We start from the raw sequence: 26,721 nt of genomic DNA, 5'->3' as shown, positions 1-26,721 counted from the left end.
ACCATTTAATCCAAAAGCCTACTGTAAGCACCCCATTTCTATGTTCAAGCCCCCTAGCCACTCCCCCACTATCGTATAACCACACCAGGACCCATTCATAACCTCCTCCTTTTTCCTCCAATTTCGCTCCTTCCTTTTCCCCTCTAGATGAAATGGATAAGGTTTCGGTCAAAGCCTATTCCTTCTCAAGGGATCTAAGTGTTTATTCTCTTGATGCTAATCACCAAATTATCCAAGGTGACCTCTCATATAGTCATAGCTTACCTACGCCAATATTTACCATAACATTGATCAGAGTCTTTAAAATGATCTTGAGAATATTTAGAAAAACTATGAACTACTTAAGTCTAGAAAGGTTCCCCACCATAAACTAAATGCTACATTGGAGGAGATAAAGGATGTTCTCATCTATTTCTACAAATTTTGCAGACTTCGTCTAAATTGGTTACATTTTTTGCATATTGTTACAGAAGGATCTAATTCTTGACAGCAAGCCATGGAATTGCATAAATATTCCACTGCATAAGTGTCTGCTACATATTTGAGAACAATACTATTATTCCTTCTAAATCAATGAAAGGAGAGGAGGGAAACACTTCATGAAGATGCTTATCATAGTTTCCATTTTTTAATTGTTAAATTGTCTTCTAGAAAGGAAGGGAACATCATGAAAAAGTCCAAGAACATTAACTATTGATGTTTTCATCCCTACATGCTACATGCAAGTCAGAGGTGGGAGTTTGTGAAAGTTCAAGAAAATTAAAACATTTCAAGTTATGACAAGATCCACACACAAGATTAATTAAATGCTAAAGTCAAACGAAAAAGAGGGATGTTCTCATTCTCATTGCCATGAAATTTAAAGATCTTTCCACCTATGCATCTCCTTAACTATTTTGACAATGCTAAACTCCTAGCCAAGGAGACTCCTAAAACTTCTGTACTAATAAGATTTCTAAGAAATGTTTGAAGTAAATCATTCCACCATCATAGCCAAACAAAAAAAAATCCAGCCACCAACCCACCCATCCAGCCATAGAGAAAGAAAAGAATAAAAGATACGCTTAACTTTATTTCTATTTAGAATCTCAAATTGTCCTCCTAATGGTAGGGAATATTTTTAAGAAGCCCTAAAGGAATCCGTAAGGGGTGCCTTACGTTGGATACCAAATATTTTCACTCTGTATTCCAAACAATCCCAAATGAAGACCTATCTCAGAAAACAAAGAAACAGATAAGGATAACTAACCTTTGAAAGGGAGTAAATAGAATATAATGAACAGAATGGAAAAATATTACCCTACTCTAAATCCAATCCCAACTATTTAAAGATATTAACCTTATAAATAAGCCATAATTAATTCAAAATAAGCACAGTCAATCACTATAACAGTATAACCAATTTATTTCACAAAGCACTTTAACCATTACACTTGTCGTAAGACCTTGACAACAATTTCCAAAAAAAAAAGATTAAGCTAACAATATTTCTCCTTGAAGTTAATATCCTTTTGTTCTTTGGACCTCGATGGCAGGCCTTCAAGCAATGGTAAGGTTGCACCATTGTGATCTAGGTGTCAAGGGTCTGAAATACAGAAACAGCCTCACTGCATGAAGGGTTAAAACTGCACACATCTGACCCACCTCAAACCAACAATGGCAGGAGCCTTGTGTGCTAGGACACCATTTTAATTTTTGGGCCTTATTTCACTTTAACAAGTGACACCCTTTGGTATATCTTTGCAATATTCTTTTTGAGGAAATATTCATAAGATAATATTAGACTTAATAGCCATCCCAACAACAACATAAAAAGAGCCATTCAGTAACTTAGTATTTTAATTAATTTGAAAATTTTATTCTTCCCCATTAACTTAAAGATTGCTGTTGGTAGTAGAACTTTTAGAAGTAGAGATTTTGCTAGCAGAGCTTTTAACAAAAAGTAGTTTACTGTTTGCTAACTAGCTTTCTAAAGTGTTGTGTAACTTTAACATTTGTTTGGTAACCAAACTAAAAAAGTAATTTTAGTATGAGAAAATAACAATAAAGGACATTACATAGTGCTTTTAATTTTTTTAACTCTTTGTACCATCAAGAACTATTATTACATACCAATTGGTACCATACATTTTCAGGCATACCATACCATACCATACCAACATTGAACCAGTACGATATACCATACCCTACTAACACTCGGTACATCGAACCTTACCATACCATACAATATACCAATATTGTAATAGGATGGTACTACTCCAATAATGGAACAGCAAACCTTATATAAAATATTCTTAATTTACAAATTTTATTTTCAATAATATAATATTCACATAGTATAACAATGTAATATAATAGTATAATGTTATAGGAATATAGAAATGTCATAGTTATACTATTAAAATATGATTATTATGATATAATAATGATAGTAACATAGTATTGTCATAATATTAGTACAATATAATATACCATAATATATATATCATAATATATTATAATATAAGATAATATCATATCATATGGTGTAGTATAATAAAATAAAAATAATGAAATAATAATATATTATAATAATATAATATATCATTATATTATTGTAATAATATAAATATATCTATTATTTGTTAATATTATAATATCATATTTCGACACAAAGTATTATAATTATTATTATTATTACATTTTAATATAACATAGTGTAATCTTATTACAATATATCAATGTGATATTATTATTTTAGAATGATATTATAATAGTATTATATTATAATTTATTTTCATATTATTATAATATAGTGTAAAAGTATTGTTAATATATAATTTATATATTTTTTAATCTAAATATTATAATAAACAATATAATAAGTACAAAGTTCTAGAGTATTTCGATCAAATAAAAGCTTCTCAGCAAGTTTCAAAAAGCACTTTTGTGCAGAAGCCTCAAATTGGAGCTTTTTCCATGTAGATGTTTTTCAATTTCTAGGACCAAAAAGGTGTTTTTATTATACACCATATATCACCCACAAGTGATTTTTGGACTCCAAAAAGTGCTTTTGGCCCCTCCAATAGCAATCCCAAATAGGGCCATAGTAAAGTATAATAATATAATATGAAAAGATATGATATGATATGATATAATACAATAATACACTATTATATTATTATAATAATATAATGTAATATAATAATGTAATAACATAATATAATACAATATATAATGTTACATACATAATATGAAATGATATAATATATTAAAACATTATATAATATCAAAAACATAATATCATATCAAGTATACATTAGTTTGTGGGCATTTTGGTCACCACAAAATTTTTATTCAATCTAAAATAGCTTCTCGACATAATGCTAGAATGCACTTTTGGAGAGAAGCTCCAAAATAGAGCTTTGCTTCTCCAAAGTAGACCTTTCTCAACTTCCTAGCAAAGTCAAAACAGCTTCCCAAATTTTTTACCAAGCACCACTATACCATCCAAAAGTGCTTTTGGAGGATCAAAAAGTGCTCCCCAAAAGCTTTGTCCAATGGGGCCTTAATCCTTTTCTACTAATCCTTCCCTAAACACAAAGCCTTTTAATGGAACCTTCACAACAATAAAGAAAGAAGTTGTAGACTTGCTGCAAATGCTCTCTTCTTACACCTTTCAAGGGCTCATGAGCTTCAAAATGTCCTCCCCCCCCCCACCCAAAAAAAAAAAAAAGAAGACCCGATCCATGGCTCCAAATTTTGATCCCTTTAAGGCAATTCATTGCATGTTTATTAAACATCAATATTCGGCTTTACATGGGCTGGCTGAAACCACAATGAGTTACATATTTTCACAAGGAAAACTTCCAATCAAGTAGCCAATTTTCATTAACCTTACATACAGCTACTAAGAAAGAGTAGAGATGAATGCAAACACTAAACATAAAGGAGAAGATTGTACTATATATCTTTTACAATGGTTAGTGCAAGGTTAGAAATACTGGGTGGTTTGGCATGTAATATTCAAAAAGAATTGTACTAAGACCTCCTTGGTACTATGGAGGTCGATTTAGATGAAAATTACCCAAACCAAGGGCAAAATAAGTGGTTTGGGAGTGAATCAAGGTTGATTCGCCCTAAAGCGACCCTAGATGGCTCCCCAGCCAAGTGGAATGCATGGGTACTGCTCACAAAGTGGGTTAAAGGGTGATTATATCTCATTTTGACAATCTAAAGGTGGAAACAAAGCAAGGAAGAGCAGACAAGTTGCTATCTTTGGCCACTTGAGGGGCTATAAATTCATCCTAGCTAGGAGATTTTATTCCTTATACCCTTTTACATAAATTTTATCAATAGTAATTCGTGGCTAATTGGCCAAATTAAGGAAGACTTGGTCAAATATTGTGAAATTCATGACCTTCAGTATGAATCCATGATCAAAATTAACAGATTTTGAAGTTTTGGACTGGTCGCAAAAGCCGACATCAAAATTCATGTAAACTCAGAAATAACGAAAGTAGCTGGTATTTTGTTTTGGATGTTTTCTGAATATATTATCAGGCTTATGCACAACACCACAGGAATAATTTATTCAAGTTATTATTTTTCAAAATTTAATTTTCACGAAATTATTTTAAAAAATAAAATAGCTCAATTGCAGAACAAAGGTACCATGTTTGTTCTAGAGACACGCATATGCAACCAAACTTCAATCCAAAATCCATGTAAAATTTAGACATGTTAAAGTTCCAGCCAAGCCAAGGCCTCAAATATTACTAAATCATCTATTTTAGTTAATTAAAAAGTACATATGTTCAAGAAATTACTAAATCACCAAATAATTGAATATAAATTGATATACCAAAAGAAACAAGGTGAAAGCTCTAAGATGCAATGAATTACCATTTTAGACCAAACTGTAATTTTTTTTTTTTTGAAAAAAAAAGATAAAAATGGGCAAGTATGCCAGTGCCCAGTCCGTGGTTGATTGATGATAGCGGTGATCATTTGAATAATTTTGGTTTACAAGTGCTACAATTGTTAAATGATATTGGGTTATAGGTGCTACTATTTTTAAGTGATATTATAAATATAATTCTCTTTGTTTGCTTGTGTTTTACTTGCTAAGTTTAACATATATCCTTTAAATATATTTTAAATTCCCTGTGATGTTACGTGATATTCATGCATGTTATTTAATTCAGCACATACATTAAACCTAGACAATGGCATTTAACTTCTCTATCCCATTTCTTGCAAAAGCAAAGCATTTAGGAAAGAGAACATGATAATGAAACCAAAAATTAGTTTTCGGAGGTCAGAAAAAGCCATACCAAGGGTAGTTGGGGCATATCATTGCACACACATCAATATCCTTTTCTGGTATGGTCCTAGATACAGCACATATTGTACCCGTCCTTGATCAATACATATAGATCTTGAGTATTTGGTACTTAGGTTTGATGTACATAGAGGTACAAAAGTGAACAAGACATGGTATTTCCCACTCAGCAAATAAAAATCGTGGAGTAGGCTTGTTCATTGCTACATTTAAAGCTTAAACTTTAACTTTCTAATAATATAAATGCCATTGTGGATTATGATGGATGACATTTTGGTATCCTAAGCTTCCTTTCACCAAGCTAAAAGCCAAATCATGGCATCCATTGACAGCATCAGTTATCTCTTTAATTATTTGTTGACCATGAATCACTCCAGAAGAGGACTGCTAAAACTTGTGGATAAATTTATAAAAGAAGAAAAAGGACTTGTTAAACTCTGTTAATTTTAGAAGGTCCCAATCTTTGGGACAACACTTTTAAGAAATAAGCAGCTCTCAAAGACTAATCTCTTCAAAAAACTGTATATAGAACCCACGATATTAAATGCCTACAACTGGAAGAGTAAAACAATATTAAATTGGCGATGATCGTATAATGGGAATTTTGGGAACTTTTTTGATAAGACTATAAGTATGAACTTAAGATGTCATAAGATGAAAAAGTTGATTAATATAGTGTGTTCACATGCATAAAATTTAAGTTAGAAATAACTCTATCCAGATTTTATTAATATCTTCGTAATATTAAAAGTTATCTCCCTCGTACTCATGCATCTGTTTCTTAATCTTTCAAGGCTTCTGTTCCCTCACTTCCCTCCATAAATACATTTTCAACATCATGCAAGTAGCAAGGAGATACAACTTTATACATAGGCATAGCTAATTCATGACTTGTACTTCTTTTTTCGAACTAACTCAAGGACTTTTGGCAAATAATGCAAATCGTGCAGGATGATCATGTTTTAGCAATATGGTTTTCCTGGAGATTACGTCCTAGCCAAGGTCCTGAGGAAATTGAATATGCTTTTATACATTTTTCCTTTCCAACATCCCAAAACAGTACGTATTAGAGAGAGTTCATATAGAATGTTCGCTAATATTAAACAGTGGTCATTTGCAGCTATAACTACTGACACTCACATGCAGAAGGACCATGAATATTTAGTCATTCTGTTTACACACTACATTTTGGAAGGATGAAAACAAGCCAAAATCTTGAAGGTATCTAGTCAAAATGTCATATGTTAATGTTTCAATAATGTTATTTCCTTCACTAATATTATCCTCACTGATCTTTTTGCTTTATAACAACTCTATTATTCTGTGTTTTTGCATTTTAAGATAATGTTTGCATTTGTACATCACTCCTCTATCTGCCTCATTCACCAGTTTCCTTCAATGACGTACCGTAGTGGACTTGCATAAGGACTCAAAAGAGTCATGAAAAGGTCTTCAATAAGGATGCAAGTGTATTCCTAAATACCATGCAGGAAAAATTAACAGCCATATTAAAGTAGTTGTTCCTTTTGAATTAAATAATATGATATTTCCAGTAAAAGCAAGGAAGAAAAGACAATAAAATATGATCATGTGTAGCATCTAGCAAGTGAAGCCAGCGAATGTAAAGAAAAATAAGACTAAAATAACAATGCAGTTAGTGAGAAAAGAGAAGAAGACAACATGACAAAAGCAATAAGCTGGTGATCTGACCAGCAACAATCATGACTTGGTTCTTAACAAGCTTCATTGGATGAGCGTACCTCTAAGAAGCACCAAAGCTAGGACCTCAAACAACAATGACAATATCACAGAGAATAAAATGAAGACCTGCACGTTTTGATAATATAAGCTCAGCAACTGGTCAGATTGGGACTTGCTATTAAATCTTGTTGATGAAAAAATTATTGTAGCCCTGCGTGCTAAACACATATTCTTGCATCATTGTTGCCCTCTCTCAGTTTTGTCGATCAATAAAGCAAAGCAAAGTCAGAGCTTAATAGACTTACAAAACATTTTTACTCAAATATGCATAAAAAAATATTCCAATATAAATTATAAGTTTTGCAGCAACTGCAACAATCTTGTACCATTTATCACTTCTAGTCTAGAAATTGTTATTGCATTCTCTCAGTTAAGCAGAACAATTAAGGAAAGCAAAAGGTCAGAGAAGAATGTAATTGCTAAACATTTAAACTCATACATGTTTAAGGCCATCTTCCAACATACTCAAAAAATTTTGAAGCAATTATCACCACCAATCTGTTGTCTACTTACTGAGTATTTATTAGAGCCTATCTGTCTCTCAAATATCCTGAAGTAATAGAGCAAATACAGCCCAAACAGTAACTCTGGTGTTGATGAAAAGGCAAACATTGCAGAGATAACCCTCCATATGTGAAGGTTATTGATGATGTCCTGCCAATAACAAAATGATAGTTAGTATATTTTGTGTTATTGGTGCTCTAGGACTTCGAATAACATTTTTTGACACAGGATAAGATATGAAGAAAACTATCTAGTTATGTTTAACATCAAGAAAAATGGATTGACTTTGTTAACACAAACATCATACAAGCCTAAGACAGAGTTCTGAGTATGATACAGTAGATACACTTACGGATTTCATCAGCTAGTATAAAAAATACAGAATCTTCTATTAACACTAGTTGTTAAAGCATACCTGTTATGACCCAACTACTCCAGCAAAAGCTATCCTTCATGATCATTCAAAATTTTGTCATCCTTCCACATGCTTGATTCATTATGAAGCTAATCCCTCATTCCTATCTAACAGGACTTACACTATTACTAAAAGGAAAACTTGCCTTTCAAGACAAATTACATCCATCCAGACAACATGACAGATAAAAATATTATTGTCTAAAACTTGTATATTCAAGGAATTGCACCAGAGATAGATGACATCAACTACAAATTTAAAAAGGTTGTTCGTCTGACTTATTTTCATCCTCCAAAATAAATAAGGATAAGCTGCTTTATCCATCATTTAATCAACTTAAGCTATGCCAGAACCCATAAGAGGCACTAATGGAACCACTCTAACTAATGATTAGATCTGCAGTTGCCCAAATGATGTAACAGTGTTCTGGATGAAACAAAAGAAAAATGAACTAGGATAGCTGCATTGCCTTTCAAACTTCAATTACAAAAAAGCCCAAAGCTAACATGGTCCATCTCTATCAAAGAAGGCTCAGAGATCTGAAACTGGCTTTACGAACCCAACTTGCAAATTCCTGATGGTAAACAACCATTAAATCTTATATCTATAAGAATAGGAAGAGTAAGCTCACTGCAACATGAGACTTTAAATTATGCAAAAATCCAGGGACATGTTTGTTTTAGCTAGAAGCAAACATAATATTGAAGAGTTACTAGGACGTTTCACATTCAGCTTATGTTGTTTATTTACAATCAACAAATCATAAACCACGTGAACAGAACACAGCATGAAACAAGTCAGCTAAGAACATTAAGAAAGCAATGATTGTATTTGCTAAAGTGAATAAGGAAAGAATTTCAAATGCCAAGGAGACCTAGTAGCTGATAAGCAGTTATGGAAATTTTACAAATGAAAAATGCACCTCCTAGAAGCTTATCTAAAATTTCGTCAACCAATAAACCTGCCCTATTCCCAACCCTACATAATCATGACACTAAAAGGTTCATCACAACCATGCCCCCAGAAGGCAAAAAGAAATAGGCAGTAATCCAGTTGTGCACCAAAAGAGTAGGTACCCATGGGAATGTCTATTGAGCCGGGGGAAGGAGGTGCAGCGTTAAGAGAAAACATTAAAAATGCATACTGCAAAACTTCCAAAATTCACAATTAATAATTGTTAACTAACCAATTTACCCCAAAAGCTAAGCTATTAGGAAAAGGATCAACCATTTATATTAGGCTTAACAATGCCCCTCATGTGTGGCCTGGACCACACATATGAATGGACCACAATGATTGAAATGGGTCAAGATAACAAACAAAATTACAGGAATGAATCAAGATAATAATTAAGTTGATTAAGTATATAATGAGCATGGAAAGGGTTCAAACTCATGACCTCCAGCAAACCTGAGCAGTGATACCATGTTAACAAACCAATCTACCTCAAAAGCTTAAGCTATTAGGGAAAGGATCAGAAATGTACATCAGGCTTAACAATAATTAAATATGTAAAATCAAAAACATTAAAATAGAAATTTCTCTATATGGACACTCATTGAATAAGGTATGACATAACAAGTAAAACATTAAACAGACTATTGAACTGAATGCACAAACTATGGCCTTTCCATTTTGTTGATCTCTCTATATATATATACTTACATATTGTTGTCCATCACTTCCTCCTTTCCCCTTCATTCTCGCATGTATAATTCAAAGTAATTATGATTGATGGCTTATAACTCAAAGACCATGGATAACATTATCTTCACAGAAAGTAACTGCAGGTGGAGCAAGTATGTGTGTTTTTTTCATTTCACTTCTATTTGAGCCCTTGCAGGGCACTAGAGCTAAGGGTGTAACATAGCTAAGCTCAAGCAAACGAAGCATAGATTAAGCTCTGTTCATTTTGTAATCAAGGCCAAGCTTAGTCCAGCTCATTTAATTTTAGATGAACTCAAGTGGTTCATAAGCTGTTCCTATAAAAGATTTCTGGTAAAGCTAAGGTCTTCTAAGGCATTCAATTATATATATTTAGAAAAAATTATCCTGATCATATCTCAATTTATTACTTTTGTTTTATATGAATTACATTAGTTTACAATAAATAAAGTTAAAAATATTTTTTTACATATGCATATGTATAAGTTATTTATATATACATACTTCAATTTTATCGGGCCGAGTTCGAGCAAGTTAAGCCTAGCTCTACCTCAGCCAACGTCCTAATTGAGCAAAGTTGAACATGGGCTAGCTCGCAAACAGCTCACTCGTTTGACATCCCTATCTAGAGCCCTCACTTAGGCTTTTCCATTCTCCTTATTCCCTTTAGGCACACGAGAGCGAAAGCGAGAGCGAGAGAGAGAGAGAGATTGAATTACATATGAGACGTGCTTTTAGCTTAGGTGGATTAGTCTGAATCTGATGTGTCCATAGAGGAAGCATTTACTGATCAAGGTACACGAAGCACCTATCAAACCTAAAAATTCTAGGCTCCAGCTTGGAAAGGCTTAGATTCACCATGGCTAATCATGGTCCTTATACCTAGCATTCTAGCTTACCACCTACCTAAGGCATAGCAATTTAAACTGAATTTTTATATATTATATTTTGTTTAAAATAACATAATCATGATAATGATTCAAGAATTTTTCATTCACTATAGTGTGCAAATCCCACCCTTCAAAATATAAAAATCCTTGCTCTGCCCCTGCTTCCGCCCTTCTAAAACACCATTGTCCAACAACATAATGTTGGAATCACTATCTCCAAATACAAATAAATTTCATTCTCTCTAATACCCTTCTCTTGGAAGCCAACCACTAAAACCGTTCAACAAAAAAAAAATGTCAATGCCAACAGCTCAAGGCAATTAAGAAGCTAAAGAGATGATGTCTCAGAATAGAAGCAAACTAAAAACATGAACTTGCATAACAAAAGGTTAGATAAACCTCAAAAGACCCCATAACCCTGTAATGAGGAGGACAAAAAGATGACCCTTTAATTGAAATTAGATAGATACTACCTTTTTGGCTCACTAATTTGCTGTGGTTCATTGGGGGGGGGGCGGGGTGGGCGCGAGGGGGGGGGTGTGCGTGGGGAGGAGAATGAGAGGGAGGCATAAAGGCAGCATTGTGATCTCAACACTCATGGCCATGACTTCCTCGTTTCCTCAACTGTTGCTAGACTTTAGTCAAGTTTCCTTAATTTCTATGAAAAGAAAGAGAGCAAGAGATGCTAAGGAATGGAATACCAGGCTTAAGGAAAAGTGGTGCAGCTCAAATTAATTAGCAAATTAGATCCCAAATTAACATGATTCCACATGAATGGTTCACCTTCTATGAAAGGTACAAATCTCCCTCTGTTCCCCCAACTTGAGAACATGTTTGCAATTTCATTGTGTTATGCAGCAATACTTAACGAGAAACAAGATAAGCAGAAGCTGGCCACATATTGGGATGATGATCTTACATGTTGTGAAAATGGAAGGCACACATTTCTCTTCACCTAGATTTTCCGAGAGGTTCTTCACATAGTTAGGATATGGATCTAAGAAGGAAGTTGGTAAGAGAAAAGGATAGCTGTGGCCACTATCTAGCAAACAGATCAAGAAGGGAGTTGAATTTAAAAGTGAAAACAGGAAAAGGTTTTCCAATTGGCAAAAATAAAGTTTAAAGATAAAACCAAAGTTTGCTCCATATGAAGAACCTTGGCAGTTAATGATTAATTAAACACACAAAATTCATCAAATGGCACTTTAGATTCTGTGTAATATGGATAATAGCAACCAATGCCCAACCATAACTATATTTAAAAGAGAAACTTAAGCACATTGATCTACCAATTTTTCTACTGAAAGTTATTTTAGTTTTTAAGTAAAACTTTATTCAAAGAAGATATTGTAATGCAGTGTAGGTGTAAATGTTTATTATTAAAAAAAAAAAAAAAAAAAAGATACCCAGTTGCTTATCACTTTTTAATCAGTGCCTTATTGGACTCATTTGGATTGTCAGCAAACTCTGCCTTTTTGGACTCATTCGGATAGTCAGCAAATCACAAATCTCTTGTTAATGGTAGTTTGTTTAAAAAGCTCATTATATATGTACAATCCAACAAGGATTTGTCAGCTATCACAAATCTCCTGTTTATAGTAGTTTGTTTAAAAGCTCATTACGTTTGCATGAGTCTAAATATTAGTTCATTTAAAACCCAAGCACCATCAGTCACCACACTCTAAATAGTAAATTGAGTTTGGTTTGCTTCTGGGTCTTGTAATTGAACCCAGCCAAAAGGGCAGTGTAACTAATCCAGCCAAAAGGGCAGTGCTATCTTTCCAAAGACAAAATTTTTATGGACAATTAGTGTAACTATTAGGAGAAAGAGCCTGATTGGTCATTTCTTCTCTACCTCAAACTCACTCAGCTTGTTGATAAATCACAAAGTCTTCTGTTCCTAAAAGTGCATGTAAATTTGGCCATATAAGAGTTTGCTTGAAAGCTCAAGTAGTACCAAATTCTGAATTCCGTTTTGCTCATTGGCTTGTGATCAAACAAAAGACAACATAATCATTTGTCAATTATGCTGTCGAAGCACTAAAGAAGGTGCCCATGAGCCAACCTACATAAAGGTCAGCACCTAGGTGGACTAGATAATAACTCCCCATAATATTGCACTACATTTTCATGTTATGTTATAAGCATACATTGTCTCTCAAACACAATAATAAGAATATACATACAGGAATTGGAAAATTTAAAATTTCTTAATCTTTCAAATATCACTTCTTACCATGCCTTCTCTAAGTAAGTGCATAGTCAAAGATGATGCTCACTTCAATTGTTATTTACAGCAAGAGGAGTCTTCTATGTGTTAGAGTTCAACAGATGCTAGCATTAGGCATGTGCATAGCACATGAAATAGATGGATCATTGTGATCTCCCACCCCACACTGGAGCCCATAGCTCACGTGGCCAGAGAAACAAAAAGGCACAAAGCAGAAACCCTTTCCACCTCTTCACGACCAATGGAACAAAGATGAAAAGGCACAGTCACAAGATGAAATGGGTGATTTTGGGAAATACCAGAAAATTAATTCAAGCACTTCGGGGTGGATTGATAGCTCCAACCGTTCACATTAAAATTATCAGGGGAAGATAAATTCAAACTTTTAGTTCCTACATATACTTGTAATTTATAAGATTACATTGTCCAGATGCATCGACATGATGAATGTATATAAGAAAAAACAAATGAAGCTCACAAGAATTAATTTCCAAAGAAATTTATAGCAACATACAACTTGCAATGTACAATAGGTCATCTTCCCCATGATTACCATTTTCATCCATTTGCATTTGAACATTCAATTCCACTTCCCTTTCAAGTGTGAAAGAAGGTTACATGAAACATTACTATAAAAACAAAAAAAGATGAAATAAAGTAATTAATATTTTTAATGAATAGAAAGCACTAAAACAGTGCAATAGTGGAGAAGATTAATATCCATCCTTTCCTAACAGTCCCATAATCCGTTGCCAATGTATGAGCATTGACTCGTTTTATTCATCCATCCAATTCAATGTGATTAAATACAAACTCATACAAATTCTGATCGCTTACAAACAAAGGAATCCAGTGTTAAAACATCAATACATGGGTGCACTAAAAGAAAGTACAACCTCTGCATCTTATTCATCCTGCCAAGCTGCAATCTTTGGAGAAACCAATGGATGCACCAACCTAAAAACTGAAACTTTAAGCTCTAATCATCTATTCGTCAAAAATCCATGCGAATTGAGAGTATTTAAAAGTAAATCGATCAATTATCCACAAAAAGTGGCCAAAATTCGGCCCAAAAAAAAACGAAAGTTTTGATTAAGGAAAAGCGATAAAAAGGGCACCTGACGCGATAGTCCTAACCGAGGAGAACGGCCCTTAACTCCAAAGACGATTGTAAAGAGAGCGGTCGCGAAGACCAAGATTCTCGTGACTGGAGCATTGTCTGGAAGCAAATCCGGAGAAAAAAGGATCTTCCATCAATAAAATTCAAGAAAAGAGTCGCCAAAGGGGAAAAACACTAAACAATTTGATTCTGGATTTTTGAGGCGGAGATGCTTACGGAATCCAGATGGTCCGCCGTTCATCTTGTGGAGGCGGAAGAAGCGAAAAAGATGGATTTTTTGGTTTTACCCTACAGGTTCGGGGGATGGAGGGAGCGACGAGTTAGAAAGACCAAAAGAGGGAAGAGGCTGTGTTACTCTTTCTGCCCTCAGTTTCGAGGAAGTATACGGGTCGATGGTAGCTGTTTCCTCCATCTCAAGCCATCTTTAACCATCAAAAGTTGAGTTTTGACCGATTGACTCCATTCAATCTTGCCCATTTGTCTGGAGGAAAAATTCCTCGTGCACCGCAGCGCAGAAAATCCTTCGTCTCGTCTGATTGATCTATATAATTATTATTTATTAATATATATTTAATATATATATATTATTTTTTATTTAAAAATTATATATAATAAAAATATTTTTATTTTTTGATTATGATATTTTTTTATAAAAATTATGATATTTTTCAAAAAAATTATGATATTTTATTTTAAAAAAAATTATGATATCTTCCTTAAAAATTATGATATTTTTTCATAAAAATTATGGTATTTCGGTACTAAACAAAAGATCGAAGACAGGTATCATAATTTTTTAAAGAGGTATCATAATTTTTTGAAGGGATTTTATAATATGTCGTAATATTTTTCAAAAGACAAAGATGCCATAATTTTTATGAAGGAGTTCACAATTTTTGTAAAGGGATGTCATAATCAAAGGACAGAAGTATTTTGTTATACAAAATTTTTAAATCGAAAAGATGATCTACAGGCATTAAATGTAGGTTGAAAAATGGTGACTATGTGAATCAGTCGGACAAAATGGTATACTCCACGTCGGATTTTCTACACTGCCTGCAATGCATAAAGAATTTTTCTTGTCTGGAGATGCCCTAACTGCTATTGCGCACGGATCGCCTGCGATGGTGCAAATTCTGGACCGTGGGGAGCTATGCACTTGTCATTTGAGTCCACATTTTTTATTTCTATTAGATGAACATGATTAAGATAATATCCATCTGAATCTGTATCTACATCTAAGTCTGTTGGATATAGATAAAAATTTGAGCATCTGATTAATATCTATATCTGTTGCCACAACACTTCGATGGGGTGCTAATGTAGCTAGAGTTGGATGCTGATCGAGATTCGCAATGCTAGAGGATACCTACAAAGGAAGCCCATACTTGCCAGCAGTGTTCCAACATGGACCCTCCAATGCTTAAGTTAGCCAGAGCTTTGAGAATAGTGGAAAAAAAAAATTGCAAAAGCAGAGTGAGCTTTCTTACCCTGAAATCTCCTTCTTATATCTTTTATTTGGAGATTGATTATGTAGGCTACTATTAGATCTAACTCTGCAGACCGATAGGCCATGTTCTGGCTTACATCATAGGAGGAATCTCTTCTACTTTTTTGTATCGAGGTTATTATTGTGGGTATCAGGTGTAGGCTTCACCTGTGTGGCTGGCTGTATGGATGGTGTCTGGGTTCACAACTGGTGTGATCTCACTGCGTTATCTTAGATGCATCCCTATGGAGGATTGATCTCGGTCGATGGGTCTCTCCCGTAATATATACCCCCCACTCTCGAGTTCGAAATGGCTTTCAGACTTCGAGTGAAAGAGTAACTGTCTTGGTAGCTGGACCACCGATCCGATTCCTTCTTGGTCACGTTTATGTTATTGCCTTTGGAAAAGATTCTCGAAAATTTAAGATGTTGTTTTGCAACCCACACCACCTTTATTAGGGATGGAGCTTAAGAAGTCGTGGAACAATGTTCTTGAGAGAGAAGATCCGAAGATTGCTCCTGGACTCACCCAGGACCTGCCACATTGCGAGTTGGGGTAAATTCTGAAGCATGCTCCATGAGTTGTCCTACAAGGTTTGATTGAATAAGGGTGGATGAAGGGCCGCATGATCTCCTGCTTTGGTGCTAGCAAAGTGGAATAATCTGGTGATTCAACAACTGGATCCATACTGTCAGTAGCTTATATAAATGGATCACCCATCTGGTGGGGTCTCCTGCCATCTGACTATCAGTCACTCTTTTGTCACTGTTCTTGTCAGAGAAAGGTTCTCTTTTCCTTATTTGATTATCATGAAACCATTGCCATCGATCATTAAGTCGATCGTGAAGAACAAGATGAGCTCCTCCAGTAAAGAGTTCTCATCCAAAATGCCCATCCTGAATTTTTGGTTTCTGACTTATGGCATGTTAGATGTATGCCTTAGAAGCTAATCAGACTGATACATATATTTATTTTTGGACATAATTTTATACTTAATTTTTTATTAATAAAATTAATTTTTTTATTTCATTTATATTGTCTATGTGTCCATGAATCGTCCAAGAAATTAATAAGATGAAGACATGTATTCTCAAGAGTTGAGAATTTGAGGTATGTATCTTTGATGATTAATTCATAAATGCTGCCAATCAATGGGTCATTACAGGGATGGTGATTGATCCGATGAGATTGATACATAGATCGCTTCCTTTTTAAGGTAGACAAGTCTCAAGTTTATGATATGGAAACTGTTGGGAAATGTGTCCCAAAAAGCCAATCGTCAAGCTGTTGACGGTTGAGCAATCAAGTATTGTAATTGATTTGTTAATAAATAAAATATATTTGGCATTTTTATCATAAGCTTTCATCTTCTAATGAACTCCGTTGTTATGATGAAGTCCTTAGGACTATTTAAGTTCGATAAAGAGAGGATTTATCAATTAGTCCTTAAAACTGTTCACGACCAAATGATAGGCTGTTAATAAGGACGACAGCTTCTATCGAGCATAGGTCGCTGTAGGCCATATGGGTTGGTTATCCTCTTAACCAAGGAGTGTGGAGACACTGGTATGGCATACAGGTGAGATGTAAGGGTACATCATCATAGAATGTGACCAACTCCAGAGTATTCTCAGAGTATTCTACTGTCGAGAATATCTCTGATGGGATATAGGTATAAGTGTCCCTTAGACCTGAGATCGCCTCAGTGACTTGCAAGCAACTCACTGTGCTTTGGTACTGGACTAACTGAATTTTTAATTCAGGGACGGAAAGCTTCTGGGCACAGTCAAGTACTTGTGAAGTCAGAGTATGATCGAGATGGGATTGACCACTCCAAGAGTTGGAGAAGAATGAGTCGCTGTATTTCAATTTAGCAAAACCTTGGCTAGGATAATCCATCAGATGGATTTGATATTTTGAAATACAATGTGGACAACCTGATCAGAGTTGACAGTTGAAGCTCTGGGGTGTCCTATGATCATTTTGGTCAAGGGGATGAATTATATGAAAACTATATCCGCATGGATTCTAAGGATGTTGTTCTACACATTCGACCTATCCGATCGTCGGATACCATTGCTAGATGGTCACTTCGATTGGTATAGGAATTTGTTCCTATGCTACCGGCTTAGGTTTGGACCTATGAGGTTACACACATTAGAGTTCATGATCCGATCGGATGGTTGATCAACGATTAAGAATCGTTCTAGGATTAAATGATCAATACGATTGACATTTAACCCAGTGCAAGTGTTGCAGGAGGATCGATTAGCAATTCGATTGCTAATTTGCTTAATTTGATTAAGCTAATGGGCTAAAATTAAGTCTAATTAAATATGATTTAATTAGATTTATTTTGGACTTGATTGGATCAAGTCCAATTGGTTTATTGGATAAGCCAAGTGCAAGAAAAAACTAGTCCTAGTTCAACTAGGACTTGGGTCAATCTAATTTCTAATTTGATTAGAAAATTAAATCAGATTTAAATCTAATTTAATCTGATTAAATTAGGTTCTTAATTAGGTTAAGTCTTATTTTAATTGGGTTGATCTAATTTTGATTTGATTTAGTTTGGGAAACTAAATTAAAATAAGTCATAAGACAGAATCCTAGTAAGACTAGGATTCCACCTTGCGCCACATAAGCCTTCTCCACGCCCTCTCTCTTATTCAACGCCAATCTCCACTTATTTTGTGTGACAAAAGCCCTCTCTCAGATCTCTCCCACGTTCACAAAAGGTCTCCTCTCTTCTTTCTTACATGGAAGGTGGTTTGGATCAAATCTAAAAGGAATAAGTTTGGATTTCGAATTCTATGAGATAGAGTTTTAGAAATCCAAAACTCTTTCAATTTTGCACCAAATTTATCCAAATTTTTTTTAAAATTTTCGTGGCTACATTGTGCACCCTTTTCTATTAATCCATATATAAAAATATGAAGGAGGTGCTCAAGAGTTGGGCATCCCTTAACTTGCCATGTTTGGATAAGCCTAGACTAGGTGTTTGACCTAGACAAGGACTCTATCATATCTCTCTGTATAAGATGAGTTTCTTCATGAAATTTTAGAAAAAATTAGAGATTTGAGAGACCTTTGTGCCATATAAAAATCAGAGAGAAATACCTTTGAGTCGTGGAGATATAAAAGATGCAAGTTTGGATGTCTAGAGAGAAAAACGTGAAGAAGAAGAGGGTCTTCTTCTTGGGTTTTTGTTTTCACATCTTTCCTCCCTCCATCTTGAGTTTTCTGAGAGTGTCTCAGATCTAAAACTCCTCCTTCTACTTTCCATCTTTGGAAGAGTCCAAATCAAGAAGAAGGAGGCACCTGATCAACCATCAAAGAAGGATCAGTGCAGTACTAGCATACTGTGCTGATTTCCTGAAGCAGGACTTCTGGTCGAGATTCGTGGGCTCGTGTGGACGACTCCTAGAGGCCGGATGCGTGTGCGGCTTGCAACATCATCCTCAAGCCCAGATCAGCAAGGTTAGAATGTCTAACTTGCAAGGTAATAGATCTAATCTATTGTTTAATACATATATTAGATGTAGTATAGAAACATGTTGATATGATCAACATGTAGTTCATGCTATATTTATATATTTTAATTTCTGATTTAATACCATGTAATAATCATGTAATAGAATCTTAGATCTAGAGATTTTTTGATCTTAGAAAATAAATTTTGATTTATTTTAGTCTTTCGCTGTATGATCTTGAAAAAGTTTCAAGATCTAACCCTCTTTTTCAAGATCTAACCCTGAAACCCTATATCTGGTTCCTTCAATTGGTATCAGAGCCAGGTTCTTTATTACATGATTATTTATACATGCTTAAATTATTTTTAGATTAGATCTAATTTATAATCTGATTATTAAATCTGAAATTAAAATTTTAGATCAATCACAAACTGCAAGGTTGTCCTACTGTAAGGTTTACCCCTTACAGTGTAAAGGTTGTCCTAGTTTGTGTAGATCTATCTTTAATCATAAATTTATTAGATATGATCTAGATTAAATTTATGATTTATTAGATTTAAAAGATATTTAAATCTGAAATAAAATCTCTTTGTTAATAATTTTTGTGCAAAGAAATTGTTTAAAGTTGAAATTGTTTCAATTACATGAACCTGTTTAGATTAGATCTAAAGTAGTTTCATGTTTATTTCACTTGCATCTTGATTATGAATCAAACATGCAATATGGTTGGTAGAATCATATTGTAAAATTATTTTACAAATATGAAAATTATTTTTTGAAAAGCCGAACCCAACCCTCAGCCCAAAACTTAATTAAGAATTAAGAAGTTGTTTAATTAGGTTCTAGGATTGTGAATTGAAGAACCTAAGACACAAATCATAACACATTGGGTTAATGGGTTAGTAGGAATTAGGTCCATTAATTGGATTAGACCTATGGTTAGATTAAAGATGGACTTAATTAGAGAATTGACTAAATCTAATCAATTGTTGTCTTAGATTAGGTCAAGGATTCTCTAGATCAATTACAATAGTTGTAGTTGGTCAAGTCCATGTTTTTAACGAAAACCAAATGGACTTGATTCTTGGCTAAGCGGTCTAGCACGAACTGTTAGGTTGATCTAATCGAAACTAATTAAACTAGTTAGTGTCTAAGGTAAACCAGACCGGTGGTTTTTAATTGGGAGCCCGCTTACCTGACCATTTCTGATGGTGTCTAAGGCAAGCTTTGGCAGACCCTCCCACTGATCGAACTTACCTGACCTCTTGATGAAATTATGTTTTGATCAGATCACTTGACTATTCGAGCTGACCCATGTCAGCTAGGTAAATCAGTGTGACTGATTTAGGTGCTCCTAGACCAGCCCTGGTCTCCCTTAAGCTGACTTGGTGAAGCCAGTGGGAGGATCATGATAAGCTGGTTCATCTGACCTTATCCTCTAAATTATTTAAATCCTCTAAAATTATTAGGTCCTTAAAATGACAAAGTTATGGAGATAACTGAGTCATAGCCTCCCATTAAGGTGTTTGATAATGAGTCCATTAACTCAATAATCATTGCAGACCCAAAGGCCTGGTGCTTGTTGACTAATGGAATTATCACTCATCATATGATGACTTGGAAGTGTCTCTCTAATAGTGGTTAGGTGAGCCAACCAAAGTTGGGCTTAATCATTCGTTGGTTAGATACACCAAGTATGATCATGTTAATGGTTGGACCTAACCGGATCCTTACAGTGGAGGCCAAAGCCTACTGATTAGGTTTCTGGGGCAAAATTAAAATTACTAGAAATTGTTTAGAGAAACAATTGGTTATGAACCTACCCTTAGATGTACATGGGTTGACCAACCAAAGTTGAGCTTGTGTGCAGTCTAAGTGGATTCTAGTACCCGCTAAGGAATTAGGGTAATTCCTCGAGTTGGAGGTAGAGGCTACTAATTCGAATAAAATAGTGGGAGAAACCTTTTGATTAAAGTCCAAATCTTTAGGTTTAATGAATCAATTACTAATTAGGTTATGGTTCTCCTTTGTGCAAATATGGCCACTTTCCTATCGCTCTGATCATTGTTGGACAATGATAAGTTGGTGGGACCCAACTTCAGTAGCTGGTACCGAAAGTTGAAGATAGTCCTGGAGCATGAACGGATCCTATATGTGATAATAGATCCTGCACCTGAGGAGCCAGCTGTCAATGCACGTGGAACAATCAGAGACACTTACCAGAAGTGGCTCAGTGATCAGACCACGGTGCGCTGTATCATGCTGGCTATCATGAGCGACGAGTTCAGTCGCAGATTCGAGACGACTCAGCCAAAGGACAAGCTTCAAGTGTTGGAGGATGCCTTTGGCACACCCGATGACGTGGAGAGGCACAAGACTAGTTGTGCCATCTTCAACGCCAAAATGCGGGATGGTGCCTCTGTCACTGATCATGTATTGTACATGATCGAGCTGATGGAATGATTGAGCAAGCTCGACTTTTCCTTGCATGAGCAGCTTGGGAAAGATGCAATACTGAACTCGCTGCCCAAGTCTTATCTCCCATTCCTCACTCATTATAGAATGACAAAGCCTGAAGAGAACTACCACGGGTTACTGGGGTTGCTTCAGAACTTTGAGAAGGATCACCAACTTCACAAGGAGTCGGTGAATTTAGTGAGAGGTTCGTCTTCTGGTTCTCGACCTTTTAAGAAAGGGAAGAAGAACAAGAAGAAGAAAGTCAAGAAGGTGCAAGTTCAGGCTGGGACATCTGTGCAGAGCCAGACCAAAAAGATCAAGCCTGATAAGAGTCTATTCTACTGGCAAGCACCCTAGATTAGATAGTATGTCAGATATCTACTTATGGCACTGTAGGCTAGGTCATATAAACAAGAACAGAATAAACAGGTTGACTCAAGAGGAAATCCTCGAAGTTAGTGATTGTGAATCACTTCCAACCTGTGAGTCCTGTCTTCTTGGTAAAATGACCAAGTCACCTTTTACTGGAAAAGGTGAGAGAGCTACTGAGCTCTTGAGCCTAGTACATACTGATGTATGTGGGCCCATGAGCACCAGTGCTAGAGGTGGATATTTCTACTTCATAACTTTCATGGATGACCTGTCCCGATATGGATATATCTATCTGATGAAACATAAGTCAGATTCATTTGAAATGTTCAAACGATTCTGAAGTGAAGTAGAAAAATAAACTGGGAAGAGTATTAAAACTCTTCGATCTGATCGAGGAGGAGAATACCTTTCTAATGAGTTTCTCACATATCTAGGAGAGAATTAGATTCTCTCCCAATGGACTCCTCCAGGAACACCACAGCATAATGGTGTGTTTGAAAGGAGGAATCGGACTTTGTTAGACATGGTCTGATCCATGATGGGTTTTTGCTAGCTTGCTGATATCCTTCTGGGGATATGCACTCGAATCGGCCTGTTATCTGTTAAATAGGATTCCAAGTAAGTCTGTAATTAAGACTCCATATGAGATATGGACAGGGCGTAAGCCGGTACTTTCACACCTTAGGGTCTGGGGGTGCCCGACCTATATCAAACGATTAGTCACAGACAAACTTGGACCTAGGTCTGACAAATGCTCATTCATAGGGTACCCCAAAGAGACAAAAGGATATTTTTTTCTACCATGCTGATGAACAAAAGGTGTTCGTCAGCCTTAAGGCAATCTTTTTAGAAAAGAAGTTTCTTGGTGAAGGAACCGTTGCCTCTAAGGTTGAACTTGATGAAGTTCAACAGGTAGAAGGACCGACACCAATAGCTGAACCTGAGTCGGATATGATTAGATCACATCCGGAGCCCAATATACCTGCACCATTAAGGTGATCCGGTAGAGTATCGCGTCAGCCGGACAGATACTACGGTTTCTTGGTCTGGGACGGTGATCCCATCGAACTTGATGAGAATAATGAGGATCCGATCACCTATATGGATGCTATGCAGACACCTGATTTCGAGAAATGGCTTGAAGCCATGAAATCCGAAATGGAGTCCATGAAGGTCATCGATGTATGGACATTGGTTGACCCACCTGAAGGGGTTAAACCCATTGGGTGTAAATGGGTCTTCAAAAGGAAGAGGGGCGCAGACGGAAAGGTGGAGACCTATAAAGCCCGTCTGGTTGCCAAGGGGTATCGTCAACGTTATGGTATTGACTATGACGAGATATTTTCTCCTGTGGCAATGCTCAAATCTATTCGGATAATGCTTGCAATAGCTGCCCATCTGGATTATGAGATCTGGCAGATGGATGTAAAGACAGCTTTCCTGAATGGAGAGCTGACTGAAGAGGTGTATATGATACAACCTGAAGAGTTTACATCCACAGATGAATCCAAGGTGTGCAAGCTTCAGAGATCCATTTATGGACTGAAGCAAGCTTCTCGGAGTTGGAACATGCGTTTTGATAAGGTGATCAAAACGTATGGCTTCATTAAGAATGGAGAAGAGCCCTGCATCTATAAATGGGCAAATGGTCCAGTTGTGGTATTCCTTGTCTTGTACGTGGATGATATTCTCTTAATCGAGAATGACATCCCCGCACTACAGGGAATAAAAGTTTGGTTGTCATCACAGTTCTCCATGAAGGACTTGGGTGAAGCATCCTACATCTTAGAGATGAAGATCTATAGGGATAGATCTAAAAGGATGCTTGGGTTATCCCAGTCCATGTACATAGACACTGTGCTGAAGAGGTTCAGCATGGAGAATTCCAAGAAGGGCTATCTACCGATAGGCCATGGAATTTCTCTCTCTAAGAAGGATTGTCCGACAACTCCTGAAGAGAGAGAGTGTATGAGTAGAGTCCCATATGCTTCAGCCGTGAGATCTATCATGTACGCCATGACATGTACAAGACCAGATGTGGCATACTCACTAGGAGTAGTGAGTAGATACCAATCTGATCCTGAAGAAAATCACTGAAAAGTGGTTAAAGCCATCCTTAAGTATTTGAGAAATACTAAGGACCAATGGTTGGTTTATGACGAGTCAGATCTGAAACTTGTGGGGTTCACAGACTCCAGCTTCCAATCTGACCATGATGACAGCAGGAGCGTGTCGGGTTATATCTTTACTCTGAATGGTGGAGTCATCTGCTGGAAGAGTTCCAAGCAGCATACTGTGGCAGACTCTGTTTGTGAAGCGGAGTATATCGCAGCATCAGATGCCGCGAAGGAAGCTGTGTGACTGAGAAAATTCATCAACGAGCTCGGAGTAGCACCCTCCCTCGATGGTCCAGTCCTGCTCTACTGCGACAGCACTGGTGCCATAGCTCAGGTGAAGGAACCCAAAGCACATTAGTGGACGAAGCACATCTTGCGCCGCTTCCACCTGATCCGAGAGATCGTGGATTGAGGTGACGTCGACCTTCAGAAGATCGACGGAAAGGAGAACCTAGCCGACCCCTTCACTAAAGCCCTGGCAATAAAGGAGTTCGACAACCACAAGTCAAAGATGGGTATTAGATACTGTACCGAGTGGCTTTAGGACAAGTGGGAGTTGTTGGGAAATATGTCCCAAAAAGCCAATCGTCAAGCTGTTGACGGTTGAGCAACCAAGTATTGTAAATGATTTGTTAATAAATAAAATATATTTGGTATTTTCATCATAAGCTTTCATCTTCTAATGAACTTCGTTGTTATGATGAAGTCCTTAGGACTATTTAAGTTTGATAAAGAGAGGATTTATCGATTAGTCCTTAAAATTGTTCACGACCAAATGATAGGCTGTTAATAAGGACGACAGCTTCTATCGAGCGTAGATCGCTGTAGGCCATATGGGTTGGTTGTCCTCTTAACCAAGGAGTGTGGAGACACTGGTATGACATACAGGTGAGATGTAAGGGTACATCATCATTGAACGTGACCAACTCCAGAGTATTCTACTGTCGAGAATATCTCTGATGGGATATAGGTATAAGTGTCCCTTAGACCTGAGATCGCCTCAGTGACTTGCAAGCAACTCACTGTGCTTTGGTACTGGACTAACTGAATTTCTAATTCAGGGACGGAAGGCTTCTGGGGACAGTCAAGTACTTGTGAAGTCAGAGTGTGATCGAGATGGGATTGACCACTCCAAGAGTTGGAGAAGAATGAGTCGCTGTATTTCAATTTAGCAAAACCTTGGCCAGGATAATCCATCAGATGGATTTGATATTTTGAAATACAATGTGGACAACCTGATCAGAGTTGACAGTTGAAGCTCTGGGGTGTCCTATGATCATTCTGGTCAAGGAGATGAATTATATGAAAACTATATCCGCATGGGTTCTAAGGATGTTGTTCTACACATTCGACCTATCCAGTCGTCGGGTACCATTGCTAGATGGTCACTTCGATTGGTATAGAAATTTATTCCTATGCTACCAGCTTAGATTCGGATCTATGAGGTCACACACATTAGAGTTCATGATCCGATCGGATGGTTGATCAATGATTAAGAATCGTTCTAGGGTTAAATGATCAATACGATTGACATTTAACCTAGTGCAAGTGTTGCAGGAGGATCGATTAGCAATTCGATTGCTAATTGGCTTAATTTGATTAAGCAAATGGGCTGAAATTAAGTATAATTAAATATGATTTAATTATATTTATTTTGGGCTTGATTGGATCAAGTCCAATTGGTTTATTGGATAAGCCAAGTGCAAGGAAAAACTAGTCCTAGTTCAACTAGGACTTGGGTCAATCTAATTTCTAATTTGATTAGAAAATTAAATCAGATTTAAATCTAATTTAATCTGATTAAATTAGGTTTTTAATTGGGTTAAGACCTATTTTAATTGGGTTGATCTAATTTTGATTTGATTTGGTTTGGAAAATCAAATTAAAACAAGTCATAAGACAGAATCTTACTAAGACTAGGATTCCACCTTGCGCCACATAAGCCTTCTCCATGCCCTCTCTCTTATTCAACGCCAATCTCCACTTATTTTGTGTGACAAAAGCCCTCTCTCAGATCTCTCCCACGTTCATAAAAGGTCTCCTCTCTTTTTTCTTACATGGAAGGTGGTTTGGATCAAATCTAAAAGGAATAAGTTTGGATTTCGAATTCTATGAGATAGAGTTTTAGAAATCCAAAACTCTTTCAATTTTGCACCGAATTTATCCAAATTTTTTTTGAAATTTTTGTGGCTACATTGTGCACCCTTTTCTGTGAATCCATATACGAAAATATGAAGGAGGTGCTCAAGAGTTGGGCGTCCCTTAACTTGCCATGTTTGGATAAGCCTTGACTAGGTGTTTGACCTAGACAAGGACTCTATCATATCTCTCTATATAAGATGAGTTTCTTTGTGAAATTTTAGGAAAAATTAGAGATTTGAGAGACCTTTATGCCATCCAAAAATTAGAGAGAAAATACCTTTGGGTCGTGGAGATATAAAAGATGCAAGTTTGGGTGTCTAGAGAAAAAAACGTGAAGAAGAAGAGGGTCTTCTTCTTGGGTTTTTGTTTTCACATCTTTCCTCCCTCCATCTTGAGTTTCCTGAGAGTGTCTCAGATCTGAAACTCCTCCTTCTACTTTCCATCTTTGGAAGAGTCCAAATCAAGAAGAAGGAGGCACCTGATCAACCATCAAAGAAGGATCAGCGCAGTACTAGCATACTGTGCTGATTTTCTGAAGCAGGACTTCTGGTCGAGATTCGTGGGCTCGTGTGGACGACTCCTAGAGGCCGGATGCATGTGCGGCTTGCAACATCATCCTCAATCCCAGATCAGCAAGGTTAGAACGTCTAACTTGCAAGGTAATAGATCTGATCTATTGTTTAATACATACATTAGATATAGTATAGAAACATGTTGATATGATCAACATGTAGTTCATGCTATATTTATATATTTTAATTT

At 36.1% G+C, this 26,721-nt stretch overlaps 1 protein-coding gene across 3 annotated transcripts in view; it reads right to left on the bottom strand.

Moving 5' to 3' along the window:
• Positions 1 to 14,390, bottom strand: part of LOC105035056 (rhomboid-like protein 20) — a 51,829-nt gene extending 37,439 nt beyond the window's left edge. Inside the window, exons 1-5 of one of the 3 annotated variants that reach the window (XM_010910450.4) lie at positions 14,125 to 14,149; positions 13,907 to 14,007; positions 13,685 to 13,745; positions 7,598 to 7,738; positions 7,084 to 7,150 (exon numbers count right to left, since the gene is read on the bottom strand). In XM_010910450.4, coding sequence (XP_010908752.1) covers positions 7,084 to 7,150; positions 7,598 to 7,696 — 166 coding nt within the window. In that variant the 5' untranslated portion in view covers positions 7,697 to 7,738; positions 13,685 to 13,745; positions 13,907 to 14,007; positions 14,125 to 14,149. Of the gene's footprint in view, positions 1 to 7,083; positions 7,151 to 7,597; positions 7,739 to 13,684; positions 13,753 to 13,906; positions 14,008 to 14,124 lie in introns of all 3 variants that reach the window. The other 2 variants (XM_010910448.4, XM_010910447.4) reach the window with 2 other exon arrangements.
• Positions 14,391 to 26,721: the final 12,331 nt, after the last annotated feature.

The sequence above is a fragment of the Elaeis guineensis genome, chromosome 1 (genome assembly GCF_000442705.2).
Source record: "Elaeis guineensis isolate ETL-2024a chromosome 1, EG11, whole genome shotgun sequence".
Classification (NCBI taxonomy): domain Eukaryota; kingdom Viridiplantae; phylum Streptophyta; class Magnoliopsida; order Arecales; family Arecaceae; genus Elaeis; species Elaeis guineensis.
This window is presented reverse-complemented; position numbering and strand designations above follow the sequence as displayed.